The 24,328-nt window shown below is 41.1% G+C and overlaps 1 protein-coding gene across 1 annotated transcript in view; it reads left to right on the top strand.

Annotated features, from left to right (window-relative positions):
- The window catches only part of LOC311263794 (protein sidekick-1-like), a 242,425-nt gene that overhangs the window by 175,381 nt on the left and 42,716 nt on the right, over positions 1–24,328 (top strand). Inside the window, exons 17-24 of the mRNA XM_084364111.1 lie at positions 1,638–1,778; positions 4,817–4,998; positions 10,047–10,162; positions 14,794–14,989; positions 17,266–17,364; positions 19,222–19,413; positions 23,491–23,612; positions 23,704–23,816. Coding sequence (XP_084220237.1) covers positions 1,638–1,778; positions 4,817–4,998; positions 10,047–10,162; positions 14,794–14,989; positions 17,266–17,364; positions 19,222–19,413; positions 23,491–23,612; positions 23,704–23,816 — 1,161 coding nt within the window. The remainder of the gene's footprint in view (positions 1–1,637; positions 1,779–4,816; positions 4,999–10,046; positions 10,163–14,793; positions 14,990–17,265; positions 17,365–19,221; positions 19,414–23,490; positions 23,613–23,703; positions 23,817–24,328) is intronic.

Genomic DNA, 24,328 nt, shown 5'->3' with positions numbered 1-24,328 from the left:
TGTGTGTGCATGTATATGGCTGTAGCACCTGGTGCTGTCTGACAGTGCCTAACCTAATGGAAGTAAAGCACAGCTGTAAAACCACTGGCCTGTGCCATATATCCGCCTGCGTAAGTCTCTAGCTAACAGCCTTTCACACCCCTGCCTTCACACACATATAGATGTGCACACACATTTATAGGCACATACAGATTCGGACACACATATACAGAGAGCCATAGCACGGCTAATGGCTCAATAGCTCATAGGGAATCATTCAGGGAGACATGGGGCACAGAGGGGAAGCAAGGGGGGTTGGAGGGATGTAAATCTCCAGACATAATCCATGGAAGGGAAAAGACCATCGGATGTAGCAGTCTGTCTTAAGCTGGGAGAAATTTGTTTGGTGTGTTTATATGTGTGTTTGTGTGTGTGTGTGTGTGTGTGAGCGCATATGGCTCTGATTACGTTAGCTGAGCTGCTTACAGTAAAGCCAGAGGCTGACCAGCTCAGCCTGTGTGCTTTACCAACCATGAGAGGGCTGGGAGCTTTAATCACGGGTGGGGCGGCGAGGGAAAGGTGGGGGGTGGGGGGCGTGTTACAGAGAAAAACAGGAGGGAAGGAGATGAGTAAAAGATAGAAGGATGAAATAATTGAGGCCAAAGGACATGATGGATGAAAGGTGAAAGTGTGCGGATGGGAGAGAAGGGGATCAAAAAGTCAAGGGAAAGATGAGGAAAAAAGGTTTGAAGAGACAGACGAGAGCTGAAGAGGGCAGAGGGAGCGAGCGATCGCACTGTCTCACTGAAAATTAAAAAGATGAGCTCTTTGCTCATTCTCAACTAATAGTTATTAAGTATTTGCTGCTGTCAGCCTGTGTAGCTGGTCTATGAGAAGGTGTATAAGTTGAACAAAAGTGGGAAAACCTCAAGTTAAAAGGAGCAATATAACACAGAATATAAACAGTAATCCACCACACACAGACAGTAAATGCCTGTTTGTTTTTCTAAGCCGCCAGTGAGTAAAAATGCAATTCAACTTATACCGAGTTCATGAACGCTTCTACATTTGTTGTTTTAAAAACCCGGTGTCAGCTCCATCATTCCCAGGAGAAATCCCTCTGGAAGCAACGCGTTAAATGTTTCCATCAGCAGCAGTGGTGGTTTGTTTGAAATAAATGAACAATATAGGCAGAGATGAAAAGTAGATGTATTAGATGAGATTGCATGATACACCAGGAGAACGGGGGATAAGAGAAATGAGCTCCAGCATTCAATAAGAATTCATCAGAGCTGCTTAAGCTGGTAGATGATTCTCTGTAATAAGTCGCAGCTCTGTCCCGTGTATCTCCTGTGACAAACATGATAATTTGTTTGTAGACAGTCTGACCACCAGAGAAGAGAAGATGAAGATTCCTGGGAAAGAGGACGGCGATTAAAATCCTTTTTAGCCTACTTACTGTGCAAACTATAATGTTGGACAAGAGATGAAAGGACAAATGCAGTGCCTGCACTTCTTTAGCGGCACAGATATTCTCATTACAGAACTCCTAATCAACCTAATCAAAATCATTTGTCTCTCTTGTTCTCTCACTTTCCTTCTTGTGTGTGTGTGTGTGTGTGTGTGTGTGTGTGTGTGTGTGTGTGTGTGTGTGTTAGATTGATGCTGAGGGAGGAGGCACCCAGCGCACCCCCGAAGAACATTGTAGCCAGCGGGCGGACAAACCAGTCCATCATGGTCCAGTGGCAGCCTCCGCCAGAACCTCAGCTCAACGGAGTCCTCCGAGGATACGTACTCAGGTAAACACAAACACACACATTGAAACATGCACGCATTTATAGTTGGCTCATTAAAAAGTCTTGACTCTGATTAACTGGTGGGTGCCAATTCATTTTTGGTAATATTTTTATATATTTGGTTTTAGAAGTTTGGTGACTAAGTGACTGCTGTCTGGGGTAGATGGTAAACTATTGGAGCTGGTAAATTGTGATGATCCACGAATCATTATCTGCTATTATCTGTGCTAGGGTTATTATTTGAAACTAAAAGTGAAAGTAAAAATATGCAACCATACTTTTTAAGAAATCTAAAACTGAACTTAAACATTATTGCTTGTTTACAAGACTAATTACTTTGTCGCTCTGAGCCCTGGGCTGCTTTTCCTCTATTTTGTTCGCCTGCTCTTCTTGTTTAATAATGGTTGTATAACATCAACCCTGTAATGCACAATCAAGTTATATGCATCTTTGGGCTGGGCTATCAGAACATTTATGCTTCAGAGATGTCACATGAATGTGTTAATAATTAAATGACCATAAAGACAAAGAATTAAACAAAGCGGAAATTGAATTTCACTGAAATCTGTTCAAATCACCCAGCGATCTAACAATCAAACATCAGACATCAGGCTGTGTTGTGTGTTTAAGGGCCTGATCTGATCGTCTCTTTATCTGAGACACGGCTACCTGAGACTCTCTGAGGCCGAGCATGCACTTTGTCAGTTACAGTAGCTCTCTGATGATGTACTGACATATGCAAACAAGCATGTACTGTACAGTCATATCAGCCTCTCATTGGTTGAGAGGACGTAAACAGACCTCTTACTGCCCGCTGTCCTCTATGGGAATGCACTATGCACTATGGGAAGTCAGTAATGAACAGAAACTCATTTGATTATAGTGTCAGGTTCATTTATTGTGCGTTTGTAAAGTTTCAGCCCCTTCATGTACAAATATATGAATTGGAAACACTCAGCAGCACAATTTGTAAATGTCATTTGTCTGTAAATGTAGCTACTTACCTCTGACACGTTATGCCTGGCCCTTGCAAAATCAAACTAAAGCCCGGTTTAAATGACAGCAGCTAAAAAACAGCAAGGGTTTTCCTTTGCATTTAAAGAAATGTTCACATTCATACGGCAACATTGTGAAAACGATTCTCAAAATAATATAATAAGGAGAAATGGAAAACATGGAACCAGCTTCTCAAATGTGAGGATTTTCTTCTTTTTACTATTTTATACCACAGAATATATATATATATATATATATGTGTAAATGTTGGGTTATGCTTGTTACCTTGGACAACCGTAGAAATATCTGTGATTACTCAATACTGCATTTCCAGCCCTGGTATAGACAAAACCTATGAAAATTTAAATTGTAAAAACATTTTTGCCGCTTTTCCCTTTTTATCAAATAAGTGAGCACAGACACATTCACAAGTGCACTTCACAGTACTCGTGCTGCCCTTAGTCGTGTGTCCTTCACTTTGATGTCTACCTTAAGTGTGACACACTGGGTGTAATCAAACTGTCATCAGCTGCCTTACATGAATTTGCATATAACTGCAGTAGAAGTTATCAGCTCTTTATACTCGTTCGGTGTGTTATCTCCCTCCACTTCTGAAATCAGCTGAAAATAGAAACGCACGCTCACACATCTCCACTGTATCATTTCAGCCTCCACCTCCTCCTGCCCTCCCCTTTCGATTCTCCTTTCTCCTCTTTATATCAGCTGGCAGATCCTCTCTCTCTCTCTCTCCCATATCTTCTCCCACTTTTTCCTCCTCCGTCGCTCTCCCCTCCACCCCCAGCGTTAGTGTCAGTGTGTCAGGTGGAGAAAGAGGAAAAAGGGGTTATCTCTCCACTACGGAGATCCCCTGTCAGCCTCCGGCACCCCCTCACTTTGTGCATCTGTGTTTGTGTGTATGAGTGTGTTCCTGTGTGCGTGTATACAGTACGCATGTGTGATAGAGCGCTGACTCAGCCGGTGAAATGTCGGAATATCCTGCTACACTGAATAGGCACCATATTAAAACGCTGACATGAGGATTATTACTCCATTTGGCTCCATCAGATATGTACAATACCTCAGTGGTATTACACCTCCCTGTCTAGTCGGGTCATATATCCTTTTAAGTGGACATTTATATCACATGTACTAAAGCAAAGGCCTTGAAGGGGCACTATTCAGAGACGTCTACCAGGCATTTGAAGGTTTTTATTCTTCAGGGGTTCTGACGGCTTCCTGCTGATGGAAAATACTGAGGCAGAGTTTCTCTGCCAACATAAATACCACTGTGTGAAACTGAAACATTTCTTTATTTTAAAACTTGTATATTGGCATGTAGAGAATGTGTACTGTACTGTTATGATTTTATATTATTAAGCTTTGTGAATTTATTTTCCGGTTGGGGGTGCGTTTGGTCATCTTACATTTATTACACATCAATACATGTTCTTGTCCAAAGCAACTTACATTTTTTGCCCATGCTCAAAACGTGTACTGGGAGCAATTCTTGGTTTGCTTCCTTGCTCAAGGACACTTAAAATACAGGTTGAGAGTGGAGATGTTCTTAGCAATTAATTACCCTGAAGTTTAAACTGAACCTGTTGATTAGTCTAAAAGTAGGAAAGCTCTCAGAAAAGCCGAGGAGCCTATTTGAGCACATAGTCCAAAAAAATATTGCTTATAAGAGCCGTTTGAAACCTTAATCACATTCATCAGTCACCAAATTATATTTTGAATGCAGCTGAGATGTCTGACACTTTATGCCATGCATTACAACAAAACCGGACAACAATTAAAATTTTTATATGAACTCAGTATTCAACTTAACATGACAACCTTTTGGAAACGTGCCTGATGAACATTTCCGTGCAAAAGATCCCAATATGTAATTTAAAGGTGTACAAAATAGAGTAAAAATAAGAAGTTTAACCAACTTGTATTTCTGGTGCCAACAAGTGAGGGTAGCACATTTAATAATTGATTTTGACTCATGTTGAATCACTTGCCAACTCTCCTCACTTGTGTATGTGTGTGTGTGTGTGTAGGTACCGTCTGGCAGGGCTACCAGGGGACTACCAGGAGAAGAACATTAGCAGCCCTGAGACCAACTACTGTCTGCTAAAAGATCTGATCATCTGGACCCAATACCAGATCCAGGTGGCTGCCTACACCGGAGCAGGCCTTGGCGTCTACAGCAGCCCTGTCACAGAGTACACCCTGCAGGGAGGTGAGAAAAGACGCAACAAACAAAGCTTTATTTCTCCTTCTTAGAGGGCAAAGGAAATGTACCAAAGCTTACAGAGGTATTATGTCATCATCATCATAGAGACATATTACTGAAGTATTCCTGCATGAACATACTCGTACCATCTTTTATTGTACATTACTTTAATTAACTGCCCAAATTAAGCTCTTCCTTCTTTCCTTAAATCCTGGACCTAGGACAGTGATTAATCCTCCTCGGGCCTCCATTAATATCATTAACAATACTTCATTTAAAGAAAATACATTAATACGCATCCGTAACATTCATTCGCAAAATAAGACTCAATGCATAACACAAACCACTTAAGGCTTTATTCTCCTTTTACGTACAAATAACATTTTAATCGATATAACTGTCACTGCCCACATACCTCCATTCGCCCCTCACGTTGGCATGGATGTTAAGCAATACAACCAATAGAAGGCGCCGCTCAGAGTCAGATCAGTCTCCACTCTTCCTTCACCACTGTCCAGTCTCCACCCTGTTGTCCTGTAGGGGCGAGTAACATCTTACAGATGTTTTAAACGTCTCACTAACTTGCATAACCTCTCTTCCAAAAGATCCACCAATTTTTAAAGCTTCTTCTTATCCTGTGGTCGTGTCATGCTTGGCTCCACTGCTACACTGCCCCCCACGACTGCTGGAGGTACGGCTCCGTTGGTCCATATCCATAAGCTTTCAGAAAGCTGCAGAAATACTGATGATATTAACACAGTACAGACAGAAAGCTCCATCCGTATCCGTATGAGTATCTAACGTTGAGCATAAATGAGCCTTAAGACACAACAATCACAAACTCAATGCCTGTCTAATACGATGTCTCTATATAATTCTTTAATCTCTTAAATAATTGAGAAAAAAAGCACTTGGCAACTCAACACGATATCATAAATCAAACTGGGATGGATAGCTACATCCATATCATTTCTTCGAGAACAGGAACAGGAACTTTTTGGTAAAACAAGTTATTACTTCAGAAAACTTGGTAATGAATTCTGTGCCACCATTGCACGACAATTAATTTTTCTTTGTATTAAAATAGTTCTACACGGAGGCAACAGAAAATGAGCTTCTGCTGACTGTTGTGTAGAATATTAATGAATGATAATGTCTGTATAAGACGTCTATTTTAATAATGTCTTAAATGATTCCTGGTTTACAGTTGATGGATGATGATTAAAATTTCCAAGATGAGATAGCAGTATTTTCCCCATATTCTCAACAAGTAAAAGATTGTCGGCGGTTCTTTTACGGACAGACTTCAGACTTTTCATCGTACCAGACCTTGGGTTCAAGCATTGGGTACTTCTTCTTATTTCATATACAAGTTAGATGCAGGACCCTCACATTCAGATCTGGTGGTGAACAATTAACGAGTGTTATTTCTATGAACTGAAGTGAAAGATACTGAAGTGAAGGACGTCTGTAATTGTGTTCTTGAGATCCTTCAATGACGTTCACTGTTAATAAGAATGTGAATACATACTCGAGATGTACACATTCATCTAGAACGAGTCTGAGCTTGTTATCTTGCTCAAGGACACTGACAGTATGAGTAGGAAAAGCCTGGGATTGAGCCATCAGCCCCTACGAGTAAAGACTGATCTACTCTATGATCATAAGTTTCCCACCTGAACTTATTTTTCAAAACTGACGTGAGTATTTCAACCCTCACACTGTTTTACCGTCAAGCTCCAGAAATGTTTTGTGAACTATGAAAATTCACTCGACTTTCCTTTGGCATAATGACTGAATTTTTATTTTTAGATGAACACATCCTTTATACTCCAGTGCAGTACACAGAAACAATTCTGTAACGGGTAGCACGGTGTAATAGCGAGTAGATTCTCAACTATTTCTATTTTTTGGTTAGCGATCAAGCAGCTGAGATCACAGTTACAGGAAGCAGCGGCGAGGAACCTCCGCGGGCTGGTTGGCTTCACTTTCAGCGATAGGAAGAGGAGCTCAGCTTTGAGAGGAGCCAGTCGATGTAGCTCAGACTTGTATTAAAGTTGCCCCTGAGGCATTGCCCCAAAGGCATACCAGCTTCAACCAACTGGGAGGAGACCCTGGGGGTAACCCAGGACACGCTGGAGGGATTTCATCTCCCAGGTTGCCAGCTCCCAGCCTGAGGAATGAAAGAGTGGCTCTGCCTCTTCTATAAATATATTATATGATAAGTAATAGTGTGTTGATTGTAGAAAACATGGCTGCACAGAGGAACAAACTTTCAAGTGTGTCAAACATAAATCCATGCAGGGGCAGTGAAAACGGGAAGTATGTCGGTGAAGACAGTAAAGGAAGACGAGAGGAAGCAGTTGTGGGGGTAAATCTTCTTTAAACACGTGCTCTTCTCTTCCTGACTTTTATTTCAACTATATATTATCATTATTAAAGATGGGCTGAGCTACACACACACACGCATGTGCACATAAAGCTCACAGTCATTATTACAAGAGTTCTGGACAGGTTTATAGACTCAGGAGAGGGAGTTAGGCTCATTAATTATTCTAATGTGGTTTAATGGGAGTGGCTGCGATGGATTAGACGTTTTCTCTCTCTCACTATCTCTGAGAGGATGTGGTTGAACTCTGTGCTAGACTTTGATATCGTTGCTCTTCTCTCGCTCTTTCACATAGACGCGCATACTAAGATTCCCCCAGAGGACAGAGTTTAGTGTTTTATCTGAAGCTGTGAGCTGCAAGGGGTTAGAAGCCAGTCCCCAGGAGTACAGTCAGCATGGCAGGGGGGGAGAGAGCATCTTTACCATCAATTAATCTTCCGTCTCCCTCTCTGTCTTCTCATCCTCTGGCTTTCTTTCTTGCACTATCACTTCCCCTACATTTTTCACTAGTGTTTGTTCTGGTCTGTGCACTTTCCACTCGGGGTGCGTATGTGTGTCGTCTGTCTGGCCATTTTGGCACAAATGTAAGACGTAAAGGGCATTCCCATCATGCAACAGTGCATTATCGCTGTGGATTTCTAGCTTCAGCATAAACCCCTTACAGTGTAATCACCATAACTTGTGCCCACAAACACGCACTTACTTACATATACAAACACACACTTGCGCACACACATTTTACAGTCACACTCTACTTTTCTTGGCTTTAATGTTATCATGAACCCATTATAAGACTCCATAACACATAAAGATTCACATGCAGAGGCCTTCATACACTGACGTGAAGGAAGAGGAAAAACAAACAAAGAAACACGGGACTAATCTCAAAGTGGATGAAGTAAATCTGTGTCGAGCGTGTGCAAACCAAACACTGCTCATCAGCCCCCTTTTTTTTTCAGATTGAACAAATAACCTACATTTCATAAGAAAAACTGCTGTAATGTACATGGTACTGTATGTTCCCCAACTTCTTTTGTTAGACATTTGCCATCTTATCTCTCTCAGCACTCTGTCGTCTCTCTGTCTCTGGTGGATGGTGAACGCCTTGGCCAAGTTTATACACATTTCAAACAGACTTATTTCTATTTACTGTATAAATTATAACTTTTCTGCTAAAGTTTGATTGCAAATTCTTATTTATGAACTTTTTATTGTTGAATCTTTGAACTGACATTCAAATTTAAACACAGAGGAAACAGAGAGTCCTATTTTATTACTAGGACTCTCTTAGTGTATTACTTGTTAGAAACAAGGGTGCGTTCATGTTTTTTTTTTCCCCTGCCATGTTTCCACCACAGGACTGTATTCCCTTTTGCTACCAGGTACTTTTCTCAATTTTGTTTTACACTTTGTAACGCAACATAAAGACATAGCAACAGTGGAGGATATCCTTTCCTTTTGAGATCATTTCATCAGCAACCACAATAAGGAAATTGCACAAGTGATGATTTTAGTGGTAATACTCTCTGACCAATAAGTTGTTTGGAGTGTTCTCACTCAACTTTTTAGTATCAGCTCAGTTCGCTATGAACCTTGACCAAGGTGGTACCACAAAAAGTTAAGTTTTTTTTCCCCCAGATAGAATAGATATATGTATAATTTAAAGGTGCAGTCCACTGATTTGCGGTATAGTTTATTCTGTTGCTCTTGAGGGAGATTTCCAGAGTTTGAAAATGTAACCCTGATCATGTCATGGTGATGTCACAGTTATCTTGGGTTTCAGCTTTGGACCTAAATTCTGAAACAGAAGTCTACATTATAACATGGAGGAATTGGGTCCAGACAGTGTGGGCATTCATGTAAAATCCAGTGTTTTTTTTAGATATTTGAGACGAGAGACTAAAAAGCAGGATATCTTAGCCTCTGCTGCTTTGATTTTGAGTTGACTTGTGGGTCCTAACTGTAGTGTCTAAAGTAGGTATAAATACAAGTGCTGAGGTCCTTGTATTTAATACATTGTATTTTGTTTTTATCAATAAATCACAACGTACTATGCAGTTATGTCACATGAGTAATAAAGATTGTTAAAGCTGCAGGGTTATTAAATGACGATGTGATATGTGATGTGACTACAGGACTGAACCAACAAGTCCCATGAGTCATCTAACTTTCTGAGGCCTCTGTCTGGTCGTCTGAGGTCACTGATTGAAAGACTTGATAGATTTCATTCATCATTTTAGCTGCCTTTATGAGCTGTCATTTTTCAGAACCAGTCACTGAAGGGGCAGTACCCTAATCTCACTTAGTCATCCCTAAGCTGATACTTTGCAGAACACGTGAATGCAAAATACAATAGATGAGATGAATTATGTTGAGAAATGAGGTCGTTTTGCTGCAGAGAAAAACACTCTAGGTTTGCCATTTAGCTTTTGCAGGCTTGGCAGATATTTTTAATTTAAAAAACGAAGTGAATCTCAACATTAAATACTGAAATATTATTCTTTATGAGATGTTTAAAACCACTGCTTGTTGAAGACGCAAAAGCATAACAGTGAAAACTCTGCAAGTTTGTTCCTTTATGATTTTTCCAGTGTATCTAAACACTCATCCTCTTTGTGTTAGTGAACAAATCACAGCTAAATCATGTATGTATCTTTGTGCTTAGTTCCCACAGCCCCTCCACAGGAAGTGGAAGTTATAGCTATCAACTCAACTACCATCCGCTTCACCTGGAATCCTCCACCTCAGCAGTTTATTAATGGCATCAACCAGGGATACAAGGTAAGGCTCCAGATGTGTGTATATCACAACAGTACGTGCAACACAAAGTAATGAGTTCATTTAAATAAATGTCTGTTGTCTTGTTTATAAAGTACAGAAGGTTGTTGTAATTTAATAATTACTTTTTAAAATACTCAAAATGTCTGTTCTCTCAATCTTACATCATCAAAATTTTTATAAACTATATCCAGACATCAAATTAGAAGTGATATTAAACCTGTCGACTGCAGACAAGACAACAGCCAGTATTTTAATAATGCTGAGGTATTCTGTCCTAGACCTCCAGGCGAAGGATAATTTTGAGCATTCATAAAAAACAGTCTGTAAAAAATCATATAATACTGATTTTCTTAACATTTTATTCATCAATTAAATTGTATGAGTGAAAAATAGATGCTTGTAAAATACATCTCTGCCTCTGTGTGGGAGCGAGAATAAATGCTGAAATCGAAAACCTGTTAACCCCTCAAAGGACTTTTAGCTCAAAGGTTGTGTCTCACGATGCACTGCCTTGCTCTTGTTTACCCATACTCTTAGCCAAACCGAGAGAGGGATCAGCTCCGTGTAGGAATGAAAAGGACTGATGGAGGAATAGGAAAAAGAGCAGATTAAATGGGGAAAGAGGAGGTGGTGTTAAGAAAATGGGGAGCGAGGGACTGAAGAGAAAGAAGACATAATAATAAAGAAGCTGAATAATAGAGAGCAGACTGAGAGCGAAGGATTGAATAGTGTGAGTGATCTATATGTACTAGTTCTGGTATGTGATTTATTCTTCACTTCGTTGTGGCAACCAACCCCTGAGGAACTGATTAACATGACAAAGAAAACACATCACATTCTTGCTGTGCGTCACTGGGTCCTTGTGTGTGAAGGAGAGAGAGTGTGAACGCTGGTGTCTTTGTTGGTTGATAAATACTATATGGCATTTCATGTTTGATGATGATTCTCTGATGCTGCCTCTGTATACCAGGCTTTACCACTCCAAATCAATGGAGCCTTGCAGTGCTGCTCTGCACATGTGGGTGTGCGTCTTCGGAAGTGTTGTGCTATTTGGAGGACAGTAGATAATGATATTAATTAAAAGAGGATATCAAGCAAAGCCTCATCTCATCTCATCCCCCCACAGATCACTGACTGTATACAATACCCTTAATAATGTAGCTCAAAACTGATTGCCGGAGGGAGAACCAAAGAGTCACTGCTGACGGGTTTCTTGTCTCCGATTTGTGTCCTTGAAAGTGTCTCAAGACTTACTTCAGATTTTCTTTTGGGGTAGTACAAGTGCAGTCTGGGTTGCATAACAGATTTTTTTATTGTTATAATGCGATGATGAAAAAACGTATGCAGAAAAAATTAGGGACTTTAAATAGTGAGGGTAGAGGGACAGTTACGGGTTGCCGTGGCCGTGGAAAACTAAGCAACATTTAACTCTACCTCTATAACACTTTTTTAACATATTTCTGGGCAAACCAGGCATTCTCCCATAGTACACAGCTGGGTTTTCCACGCTGGAGCCGTCCCTTTAACCACTGCTACTTAAAGTCCCTGATAATGGCATAATTTTCAGGATTTGTAGGTTGCTGTTAGTAAACACACCACTCAAAATCGGTCCCTCCTTGTCAGCTCAACAGGCAGGACAGAGGGAGAGAGAACAGCAGTGGTCAAATGTGCCAGATAGTAAATTAATAGAGGGAGTGGTGTGAGCGAAAACAAAGCAGTGAATCAGAGAAACAAAATGCTTTCTGAATGTTTCATGGCAGTTTTGTTCTAAAGCACAAATAGACACTCTGTACAGCCCTCCAGATTTTGTGTGAATACAGCCGAGGTGCCACTTTGCTCTGCCTGTGTGTGTGTGTGTGTGTGTGTGTGTGTGTGTGTGTGTGTGTGTGTGTGTGTGTGTGTGTGTGTGTGTGTGTGTGTGTGCATAGCCTCGCCCTGGGTCAAACAGACGCAGCTCTTTATGACATACCGAGAGACGGACAGAGCAGAGTTGCATCCTTGCACTGTTATTGGCTGGGTCTACACACCACTGCCCAAAGGTTGAATACAGACATAGAGCAGGATGCCTGCAGATAGACACTAACAAGTTGTGCCTTTACACACTATCCTAGTATAAAGAAGACTTTATGAAGTATTGTGCCCGGGACCTAACATGGCACATTTTGGTGCAGAAAGATCAAACAGTATTATTTTTCCACTGTTGCAATGTTCCTGTTCTGTTCCCTGTTCTACCTGCGGGTCAGTACTGCGCAGCATTGCGTTCCTCGGCACACTCTGGGTTTTTATTGCAATCTGGTTAAGAATGCTCATGTTACTACAGCAACAGCAGACCCAATCATCTCAGCACCCTTTTAAAAGTGGACTAGCATCAGATGCTTGAGGGTGCCAGATCAGCACTCTTTTACTGCACCCAAACTGTGCTGTGCTGATAATAAATTACAATAGAAAACCTTATTTTACCATGACAGACTGGGTGCACTGCAGCACCCTTTAGGCAGAGAGAAAAGCAGCCACTCAACTAGTCTTTTCCCTAATAGGAGATCCCTGTGTCTTTTGCAGACTCAGAGGTAATATGAAACTGTGCGTATGTTGAAGAGAATTAACAGTGTTAATCTTGAATATTTCTTTTGTGCTGTATTTGACAATATAAGCATGTTTTTGTAACCACAGATATATTCAAAGCGACGTGTCATTGCAAACATCGGCAGTCCACATATCCCAAAGTCCCAGGAATGTTAGCTAGCATGATGCGTGTTGACTGATTAAACAGCACATATTCAACACTCCCTATATAATTATCACTATCAAAGACTTACTGTGTAGTGAGCCATAGATTGAGATGTTGTTTTTACATTTGCTAATCGCCATTTTACATCACCTCTTCATTGTGTTTAATCTCACAATAGTCATTTTCATCTATAAAGTGCATTGTGGGATTGTTAGCTGAACATATTGTGGATGCAAATCCCTAAAGGCAGTTGTGGTTTGCAAATTCTGACAAAATGATTATTCGGTGTTGAACTGACATTGTATCTAAATCTTAGTAACTACAGTGGCAGATATTCTCTCAACAAAATATTAGACAGAATACGTCAGTATTATATTTCAGCTTTTCATACAGACAGTTAAAAGAAACCCTGTATGTAAAAGCACGTTATAGAAGAGAGCCTAGTGGAGACGCACAAGGTGACATGAAGGAGATGTGGAACTAGCATTGGCTCAGTAGCAACAGCAGTGAATGACTAAACTGCTCTGACCTGTGAAGTGTCAAGAAGGCGTGGCACGGTCACTGCGTTTCCACTTGATTACACTTAATGAAACATTCAGAGTCTTAGCTGCTTATTCCAACAGTGTGCGCATGTGGCAACCGTAGTAGAGAGGGTATGATAAGTTGTAGGCTGCCCATGTAATAACAGGGATTTGGACTATACAGGAGAAAATAACACCAGTCAGCTGTAAGGTTAGTTATTATTTACTTGGCAGAGAAGAAAACAGAGGAAAGAGGAAAAAGTCTAGAATACTTTGAAGCTTTGAGACAGCAGGTGAGACTGGGATTGTATCCAAAGCCTTGAGAGCACAGACTAGTCAGACATTGTGCCTACAGGACAGGGTTTTTTTAAAATGATTTTGAAATCAAATACAGATGCAAAAAGAAGCTTTGCTGTGCACCCCTCTGGCAAAGCACTGATAACAAATGTATGTAAATGTCTCACCAACAATATGCCATTAAAGAAACATTTTGAGTCCTTTAATCATATGTAGCGTGTGTGTAAACAGTGGTTTTGTTTATTTCTCACTGTAAACCCACAGTGCTGGTTAATTCTGATGAATACTTTCATTTGCATTTTGACCACTCTTTTTCTTCACCAGGAATTATTTTTTTTAAAAGGAGATATTTGCACATCCAACTAATCTCAACACTCTACCAGGAAAAATAAATATGGGAACCATATCACAGTCTTGCCCATGGCTTATCTCTCATTATGAATATGTATGTTTTCCCCTGTTTGTTTTTGTGGCTAAAGCAATAACACAAACCAAACTGCTGTGGTTGTGAATATAAATCAAGTCTCACAATAGAGACAAATTAACCTTTCATTAGGCATTTAGTTGGACTGATAATCAAACTTAGTGTTTGTCCTCAGATGATGTTGTGACTGATAATGGCCTGCTGGCAGGAATTTATGTTAAGTGGTACATTCATACGTAAATAACTGCTTAAATTTTAATATGTCCGGAATGCAGATAACTTTTCTAGGGAATGAAACATGAATATTGTTTTGCTATTTTGACGAATTTGTAAATAGCATTTGACAGTTTTAAACTTTAATGACGATAAACCCCGAGGTATCGACTTAATTCAAAAAAGATTCACCACAGCCCATACTGTGGTACAAATGAGTTTTGTCTCATAAATGCAGTCTGAATAATACGATTTAGATTTGATAGCCTGAAGCAAATACTGCTGAGTCAAAATAATGAGTAAACAAAAAATAATGGAAATATACAACAAACGAATAACTGTGATGGATATCTCAGGTGCTGCAGCAATGTACTTGATTAAATAAGATTCAATAGATATTAATGGGAACGTGGATGTCACTGTTAACCATATTTCTCACTTAACGCAGCTGCTGGTCTGGCCAGAGCAGTCTCCGGAGGATGTTAAGGTGGTAACCATCACCCCAGACTACCCCGGTGCACGCCACACAGGATTAGTCAGCGGACTCAGGAAATTCACCTGGTACTTCAGCTCCACCCTCTGCTTCACAACACCTGGAGACGGTCCCCGCAGCTCCCCCACCCTGCTGCAGACACACGAGGACAGTGAGTACAAACAAACGTGCTGAAACACTTCATTTTGAATAAAGCCGCAACAGAGAACAAAGAACACTCTATCAGCCTCTCCTGTGAATAATAATGAAAGTGTATTGACTTGTTCAGTGTTCAGTCCAGCTGTTTCCATCAGACTGATACACAGCTGTGCACACAATGTCTATATAACAACACCCCCTGTTTTCTCTCAGGCTCATACTTTCTTTTCTGTCCTTTTTAATCTTTTTGTTCTTAGTTCCCCCCCCCCACTTCCTCTTTTTCATGTTTCCTTCTCGCTGTGTAACATTTCTAAAGAAACTGGCACACGTGAATCTAGAAGCACAACTCTGAGCCAGTCAGTAGGCAGTCAGGTTCAGTTACTGGCAAGGCAGGCGAGGGACAGATTAACGGGTAATCAGTACAATTGCATCCCAAATGCAAAAAGGGTCCAGTAGGAAGAGCGAGATCCATAAAACAGGCAAATGGGATCAAACAGGCAGTATTTTTTTCCTAAGATAGAGAAGTCAAATCATGTTGTTCATCAAATCAAAGTTCTTGACGTCAGACCCTTAAAGCCCATCCTAAACCATAATCCTGACCTCTCCAGGGCTTGATGTCAAGAGAATTTGTCCACTTTGATTGGATGATCAACTTTTTACAGTCATTTACTAATCCTGACTTGACTTCCATCCTGGAAGAAAAAAGTGCTTATCGTACATATTTGATCCATTTATTGATATTTATCTATTTGTTTTAAAGGATCCTCATTGGCTGAATGTACATGGCACCAGCTACTCTTCACATTTACTATATACACATATATATACATATATGTGCACCTCCAGTTGTGTTATATGAAGAAGTGGTCTTTAAATTACCCAGGAACAAGAACAAGATGCTTTACATGACCAACACAAGAGTATTGATCAGCTGCTTAAGTAATGCATTCTTAAATGGTATTCGAATGAAGAGCTATTAGATTGTCGTATATAGAGAGGGCAGCTCTTGATTGATGCCGCAATAAATGACTGTCCTTTTAAAGGCATTAGATTTTGGACAAGGTGAAATGACTGTGAAGGTCACTACTTTTGATCGGTAACCATAAGAGTTTATGCTGCATGAAGTCTGATATATGTGGTTTTATTTTATTTATGCTTTATTTATTTAGGACATTTTAATATTTGTTTCACATTTTAATCAATCGTCTGAGTAATCTTTAGAAATAAAAGTTAATTGCTCTTTGAAAGGGTGTGCTTGCAGTATTATGCTATTATTTTACATTAACAGTATGTCGGTGGCAAAAAATGGTCACAGACATAGACGTAATTATCATGACCGGCTCACTGAGGTCTAATTAAGACAATGAGCTGCAGGTGATGAGATGGGCCGGGAATCTAGTTAAGATCGCCAGGTATCTGAAATGACAGGAGAGTTAGTGAACTGGCATGAAAGCAGAGAGTAAATACCGAGAAGGTTATAAGCTGGGAGGATTTGCCACACGCTGTGTCTTTTTCTAGCAAATTGATTCATATGTTTGCAGGCATGCTAGTATTTATAGCCTACTGTTCCATGGATAAACATAATAGCTGCCACTCCCAGTCACAAGTACACATGCACACAGTTGCACCGTCAAATAAACACAATCGCCTATAGTCAGACAGACAAGCAATTATTACCAACCAGCAATTATCGAGTGGGAAAGGGATATTAGAAGCCATTTGTACACACACACACACACACACACACACACACACACACTCCTACACATACACACACAGATATTGATTGGGTGCTGGGCGTGTTGCAGGGTTAACGGTGGGTGTAATTCTTGCTTGATGATAGCTTTTTGCGTGTGTGTGTGTCCGTGTGTGTGTGTGTGTGTGTGTGTGTGTGTGTGTGTGTGTGTGTGTGTGTGATCGTGTGTGAGTGTTATTGAATGTCTCAGATGAATAGCTTAATCGCTCTGCAGGGAGAGGGGTTAGAGAGCCATACATGAAATGAGAAACGACAGGCATGCGCACCTGTGTGTGTGTGTGTGTGTGTGTGTGTGTGTGTGTGTGTGTGTGTGTGTGTGTGTGGTCAATGCAGATGTGATTAGAAGAGGGTGTGTGGAGTTGAAGAGCAGAAGGTTATAGTCTACATGGACAATAAATGCAGTGTGTATGTGTGTTAGTGTGTAGGGATGATTTACTGAAACAAAGAATTTTTTAAAATTAGGTTACTGTTGAAGAAGGTAAAATATAGCTTATATGACCTGATGTATGTGGTGTTTTTTTCTTTTTTGTCAGCACCTGGACCTGTTCGTCAGCTGAGCTTCACTGAAATCTTGGACACATCACTCAGAGTCAGCTGGGCAGAGCCTGAAGACAAGAATGGCATCATCACTGGTGAGAGCAGTTTTAACATCCAAGTATAAAAGCTGGGGTTGGTAAGATTACAGAAACCAGCACGAGCAAGCTATTTTTTCTAAACTGCCCCGTAGCTCTCACTGGCCAGCAGAGAGACTTATTAGCAGCTACTTCGCTATGTTCAATAAGCTCTCCTAGCTTTTTTAGTCTAATAAATACATAAATAAACAACTGTGTAATATGCTGAAATGCCACAATAACGCACAAACCTCAGTCCCAAAAGGCTACCCGGCGCAACGCAGCAGTATTACTCCATACTGCTGTAGGCGTGTGCTTTGTGCTAACGTTAGCTGCTGAAAGAGGCTGTGGCTGCTGCTCCTCCCTCGTTCTTTGGCTCAGCGGCAGTGTGCTTTGTGACAACGAACATGGCTATTGTTAGTACTCAGCGCATCAAGCTTGTACGTTAGTATTGGGAAATTTTGACTGCACTTTCTCTGCATTCTTGTTCCGCTAGCTTGTTAATAGCTTTAGCAATTTATCCGCGAATCCTTGTGGAAGACTCTTGTCATGTGCAATAAGATCAGAGTGCATGCAGGCAGGTATGTAGTGAAGACGGGTAGTTTGTCAAGTCCTTTCAGATTAGCTGAATGAGACGATTGAATGGGCTTATTAGAGGCCTGCAAACAGCCAATGACGCTGGATTTTTTTCTATTATTCGTCAGAGCATTTAGTTTATTGATTGCTGTCTGAAGGTTAAGAGATTTAACAAAAAATTATTCTACAATAAACTACCACCACCTCCATCTTCTCTCCATTATCAATAAACCTTCATTTTACCACGTTATTTTGAGCCCCATTAACAGTTTACTAGAGTTTATTAGACTATGTTAGTGTGATAGTAAAACACAAAATTATTAGTGTTTCCAATTATTCCATTCATTCTTCCCACATGGACAAAAACTGTGTCTGCAAAGACTAATTTAAGTAAAAACAAAAAATGAAAAGCACCCCCCTCAGGCAAGCAGCAGTGAGGAGTGCTGAAAGTTTCTTCAGTATTCTCTACATAGCCTTTATTTTCTGTCTGGCTTCTACAGACACCCTCCTGTCTCTGACACTGTGTATGTGTACAACTGATTCATCATCAGTTAATCCCTTCTCTCTGCAGCTTGTCTTCTCACATTATCTCGAACATGCCCTCATCCCACGCCGCCCAACACCCTGGGTGTTGTTTGTGCGCCGCATCACAGAGCTCACGGCACCTAGTTTTCCTCCTAGTTCATTTTTGCTTCAGCTGCTGCATGGCTCTGTTGGACAATGGCAGTGGTGAACAGGACAAGCTGCTGTGAATTAAGGGATCACACTGCATTGTGTGCGTCTGCATTTGTGTCTGTGCATTGGCACAGCCGCATCATGAACGCCAGTTGTCAGGCACCAAAACAATAAGGTTACAGTCTTAACAGCACAGGGCGGCGGTGGCTTTTACAGCCAGCTTACACAGTCAGAGGAGTGGGGAAACGGTTATTCAATCAAGGTCACCTTGCACATTTACTCTTTTCTCCTCAACCTGCTTTTCATCCAGCACCTGGTGAGCTGGGAGACAGATGAGGGACCATTCACTCTCTCCAGGGCTTTACACACAACTGGTCTCACACACAGACGCACGCACACACGTTTGAAGGTGGTGGAGGGTGATGCATGGCAGTGAAGATGCAAAGGGACAGACAGGGATTTTGACTGTCGTCACCCCTCCCGCACTCTCTTCCTCATTTTTTGCTCTGCGCCTCTCATTATGTGCAAGTGTGTGTGTTTCTACATGTGTGTGTGTTTGTGTGCATACATGTCTACTCATGTCTAAATGCACCTTTATTAACCCAGCGTGTGCTCTCCACCCTGCAGGCTACGTGTTGTGGTGGGAAGTTCCCGGTGTAGAGTCGAGTCGTGAAGAACGTTCGCTGTCCAACTCCACCCTGCAGTACAAGCTGACCGGCCTCACCTCCACCACCACATACACGCTACAGGTGGCAGCGCTCACCGCCGCAGGACGAGGCGTGGTCACGTCCTCAACCATCTCGACTGGAGTCCCACCAGGTACAGTGAATGCACACACACACACACACACACACACACACACACACACACACACACACAGGGGCTGCTCACAGAGGATGTTGAAAAAAGATTTTGGCTTGTGTGTACTGTACGTGTGTGTGTACGTGTGTGTGTGTAGCAGAGTAAATATGACTGATGAGCTCTTACGATGCCATTGTCTTTCCGCAGGCTGGTAAGTGGCTGTTACTGTGCATCCATGAATCATCACCCACACACCCAACACACACATTCACACGCACAGTCACACACCAGAGTTAGTCATTTACAGCGTCTTAGAGAGCGCTTCAGCGTGTGGTTTATTTTTGTGTGCACACCACGCTTGTGTGCATGATGAGTTTGTATGATTGGGCTAAGGCCAAGTTGCAATCATTATTAGCGCTGATTAACTGCAAATGGCAAAGTGGAGGGATTGCAGGGATGAGAGAGGGCAACAGACAATCAAAGAACAGGACTGAAGAAGGGAGAGCAGATAGAGGCACGTAATGAGGGGAGAACAGAGAACACAAGAAAATACAATCTCCCAAGAACAGAAGAAGAAAGTCTCTCAGAAATGGACGGAGAAGAAGTGGAGGAGAATGGAAGGAAAAGCCCGACTCGTACAGCAGAATTTTTGTCCCAACATTTTCTGATTACTAATTTATGAATAAAAGCAGAGAAAGTGAAAGCAAGATGGATACAGACAGTTCTTAGATTCAGAGGTTATTCATTAATTCATGAAAGCAAAAGACTGAAGGAAAGACGGAGGACTGAAGATTAGGAAGAAGAGCTAAAGAATGAGCATAGAGAGAAAGAGAAAGATCCAGCGAGCATAGATTCTAGTCTTGTTTATTTATTCATGTATTCATGGAGTTGAGAGAATTTTGTCATTCATCTGAGCAAGGCAGCTGATATCAACATTTCCACATTATAACCCTTACAAGTTGGCTGTATGCACTTACAGAGCAATGGTGGCTGATAGCTATAATTTGTTTTTGTTGCACACGCGCGCCCCCACTGTATCCAGTAAAAATATTGCCTTGTTTCCTTAATAACTGGACCCAGTCATGTTATATAGTCCTTCTACAATAAAAATCCCCTTGGATTTTCTACAAAATCTGTCTGAGGTGTCCCAGGGTACTGATGTGTACAACACACGCCGTTTGATTTAACACAGCGGCTTTGCAGATCTGTATTCTGCCATGTTCAGCAAATACGGCGCTTGTGATGCTGCAGCAGAATTGGATGGATTACAGCAGATCACACCAGAGCACTTACACCATCCAGCGATACCAAGTATCAACCACTGATCACAGCGAGGAGAAGTGGTGGAAGAGTGGGTCTGAAGTGCTCGGTCTCGGTTGTGATTGAGTGACACAATTTAGAGCCAAGTGCATTGTGATGATTTCTGATTATGTAAATGTCATTAACAGAAACAAGCTGCTATACGTTCCATTTGTTAGGACATGATTTAACAGTAAAAACAACAAAACAAAACAAACAGAAGGATTTCAGCCTGAGTCTCCAGAGCAGTTGTCAAACGGGCTGCCAGCCTGACCGATGCCAATTCAATTCAACAGCTGTCAGTGAAGAAGTCTATTCAGAGCCGGCTATAAATTGTGTGTGGCATTTGAAAGGTGGAGTTGTAAAGCTTTCATTGGAATATTTAGTTCTGGTTGAGGTGTGCATACAAAACGTATTATTATACCTCTTTGATTTATTCCAGATTTAAAAACGCTCTCAACCAAGAGTAAATAATAATAGTGTTCTGCTCTCTTGTTGCTGACCTAATCTTGTGCAGCTCCCAGTCTCAATGTGACAGAAGCAACTATTCAAACTTTTAGACACTGGTGTTTAGCAGCAATTGCCAAGGAACAGCTGAATTAGTTGATTTCCAATTGTTATTTCTTCCAGTTATTGATACTGTCCCATTTGTACCATTTGCCAGTTGGGGACAGACAGCACAAGTAGTTACTAATTATTTTTCCTGAACAAGTTATCCTCACAGAAAAGCCTTTTAAAAGTTACTGTTCCAACATTTAATGAGCGATTCTTTGTTGTTGGAAAGAAAATACAAGATACAAAGATGCTTTAGACCTAAAATATGAAGTCTATCAGCTACATTTGTCGGCTCTGTGAGACCATGTTTAACTACTTTAGATGTATTGGATTTTAGACTAAAGTCCACTCTTCCATGATATGCAAATCTGCAAATATAACAGTCTATAGTATTGCTTGTTCTCATGAAGCTTAAATTTAAAAAAAAATCTTTATCTCTGGTGGAGTTTATTGCAGACAATTCACATGTAGATGTGAGTAGGAGTATAATTAGTTGCATGATATGTGTGTGCTTATGTTTCCATAGCTACACCTTGACAAAAAAGCTTTGTTACAGTTGTGGCGATGTTACACTTGTGCTAGTTCTGCTATAGAACCAGTGTCCCAGAGTGCTCCATAACGACTGCTTTCTGTATTAGAAGTGAAGAAGTTAGTGTTGTTCCTGGAACATCATAGCAACAACTGACCAGTTATGTTCTTGTAATGTCACAGTTTTGCAACCTGGCGACAAAATACTCACATGGGATAAGTTATTCTTTGTAACACTTGTTAAATGTTGTAAAAGGGTCTATTCTAAACCCAAACCATGTTCACCAAACCACAACCGAGTATTTTTCTTTGGATAAATCTCACAGAACAGCAGCAGAAAACTGAAAAGAAGCTGAAAATAATGAGTGAACTGATGTTCCAGTCAGGTTAAAATCTCCAGTCCTTTGGGTGAGAGTCATGTACTCCACCAATTAAGCCACAACAGCTTGCTCAAAATGCAGACTTGTCGCTTTGTGGTAATTAGAAATTCTGTTCCTTTAGCAATTCAGGGGATAACTGTTACTCATGAATGGGGACTATGATATGAAGCCACCGCACTTCTACAAATAGCTCTGTTTCTTTACTATTGAATCTGAATACCATCTTCTCGCTTTTTAGATGTATGGCATTTATTCCATCAGGGTCAAACGGCCTATCTCGCAGTGTTAACAAAAGTGAAAAATAATGCGATGATCAGTCAGACCATCATACGCAGCTTGAAATGGACCAAGCAGATTATTTCTAAGCCAGGCCCTTACCTGTTTGCAGCCTCTCTCGTTGCTGTGGCATTAAGGCTGCCACAAATGGTCAGCCACACTGAACGTATCCTGCCACTCGCTATTTCCGTGGAACAATGTTGGAATAAGAATGGGTCAGACATAATTTATGAGGCTTGCAGCCTACTCAGACATTTATAGGCCTTAAATGGACTTTAGTGAACTGTGCATTTAATTCACCTCTCGCCTCCACTGGTGTACAGATTTATCTCTGTATTGTATTGTCGACCTTGGAAATATGAATTAAATTTCTCTGACAGAGGGAGATATACAGCTGAAGACTAAGTGCCTGCGCTTTAGTAAAATTAACATTTTTTTTTCTGTGACTTTTTTCATTTTTTGCTTTAATAGCCAAGCATGGTCACATGAACACATAAAAATGGGACTGGAGGCAATTCCTTCACTCATATCTAATTTAAAGCCTTTTTTCTACTTAATTATTGGTGACATGATTTCTTTCATTTTCTCGTTCTATTATCAATATTATTGCAAGAGTATTATAGATAAGTCATGTTGCGGTTCTGGCACTATACATATTTTATCCCTACATTCAAGTCTTTAAAAAAACATACTTGTCTTGTTCATTTCTTTTGATCCATCCCTTTGAAATATGTGGCAGTGCTGCGAAGCTGCAGCGCTCTTCTGCTTTTGCAAATAAATGCATATTGCATCTTGTTGCGGCAGCGCCAGCAGGCAGAGGTGGTTTTATTTCAAAGAATTTATGACCCGCTATTGAAACATCCCAAACGCAGAACAGAATACTTTTCTTCTCACAAATAACACTATTATGAGTGCAACGATCCTGCTGGATTTGGTCAATAAATATTTTGTAAGAAAACACCAAAGGCAGCGCTGTAAAGTGACCTTCTGATGCTAGCTATGGATGCTCTTTTTAGTTCTTTGTGCTTTTTGTAAAGCAGTATTCATCTATCTGCAGAACTTCCTGGTGCACCATCTAATTTGGTCATCTCCAACATCAGCCCTCGGACAGCAACACTTCGGTTCCGCCCTGGTCCTGATGGCAAGACCGCCATATCACGATGGATCGTAGAAGGCCAGGTGGGTGTGTCTGCGTTGTTTTGTGGTCCTGCTGCCTCTAACACACCAGGAGGAAAACTGTCTTGTAACAAACCATTTCCCTCTTTAACAGGCAGTGAAGGGGGACATAAAGGAAGAGGCGTGGAGAGTTGTTTACCAGAAAGACAACCAGCCAGATGCAGACACACTCGAGATCCCTAACCTTACTCCGTTCACGCAGTACAGGTGAGCGTCAAACACACACAGCCTCCACAAGAACATAGTCTGCCACATGCATGCACACACACACTCACACACCCACAACTCACTCACACGCATCTCACTCTCCGCTAGTTTCTGCAGTATTGCAAGACTCAGGTGAAGTTAGATAAATCACACAGACACACAGAGAGACAGTTCCATCTGAGACTTTTCTGTTTGTCAGCACCTTCACAGCTGCTGCATGCAGATCCTTATTACCCTCCCGCAACTAGCTAGAGGGAAGGAGAGGGGAGAGGGGAGGAGAGGGATGAGGGAAGGGGAGAAGAAAGGTGATGAGAAAGCGGGAAGGGTAGCAGAGAGCATTAAAGAAGAGAAGAGACAAAGGGGTGAGAGACAAGGAGAACAGGAAATAGAGGAGGAGAGAGGAGAGTCTGTAATCCCTGCTCAAGGGCCGTGGGGAACCTGCAGTTTGTGAACGTGATCCATCGTCACTCTGAACAGCAGCAACTCTTCCCCCTCTCTTTTTCTCTATCAAT

This window comes from Pagrus pagrus (genome assembly GCF_965226575.1).
Source record: "Pagrus pagrus genome assembly, chromosome: 2".
NCBI classification, from domain to species: domain Eukaryota; kingdom Metazoa; phylum Chordata; class Actinopteri; order Spariformes; family Sparidae; genus Pagrus; species Pagrus pagrus.
The sequence above is the reverse complement of the archived record's forward strand: the minus strand, read 5'-3'. Positions and strand labels throughout refer to the sequence as shown.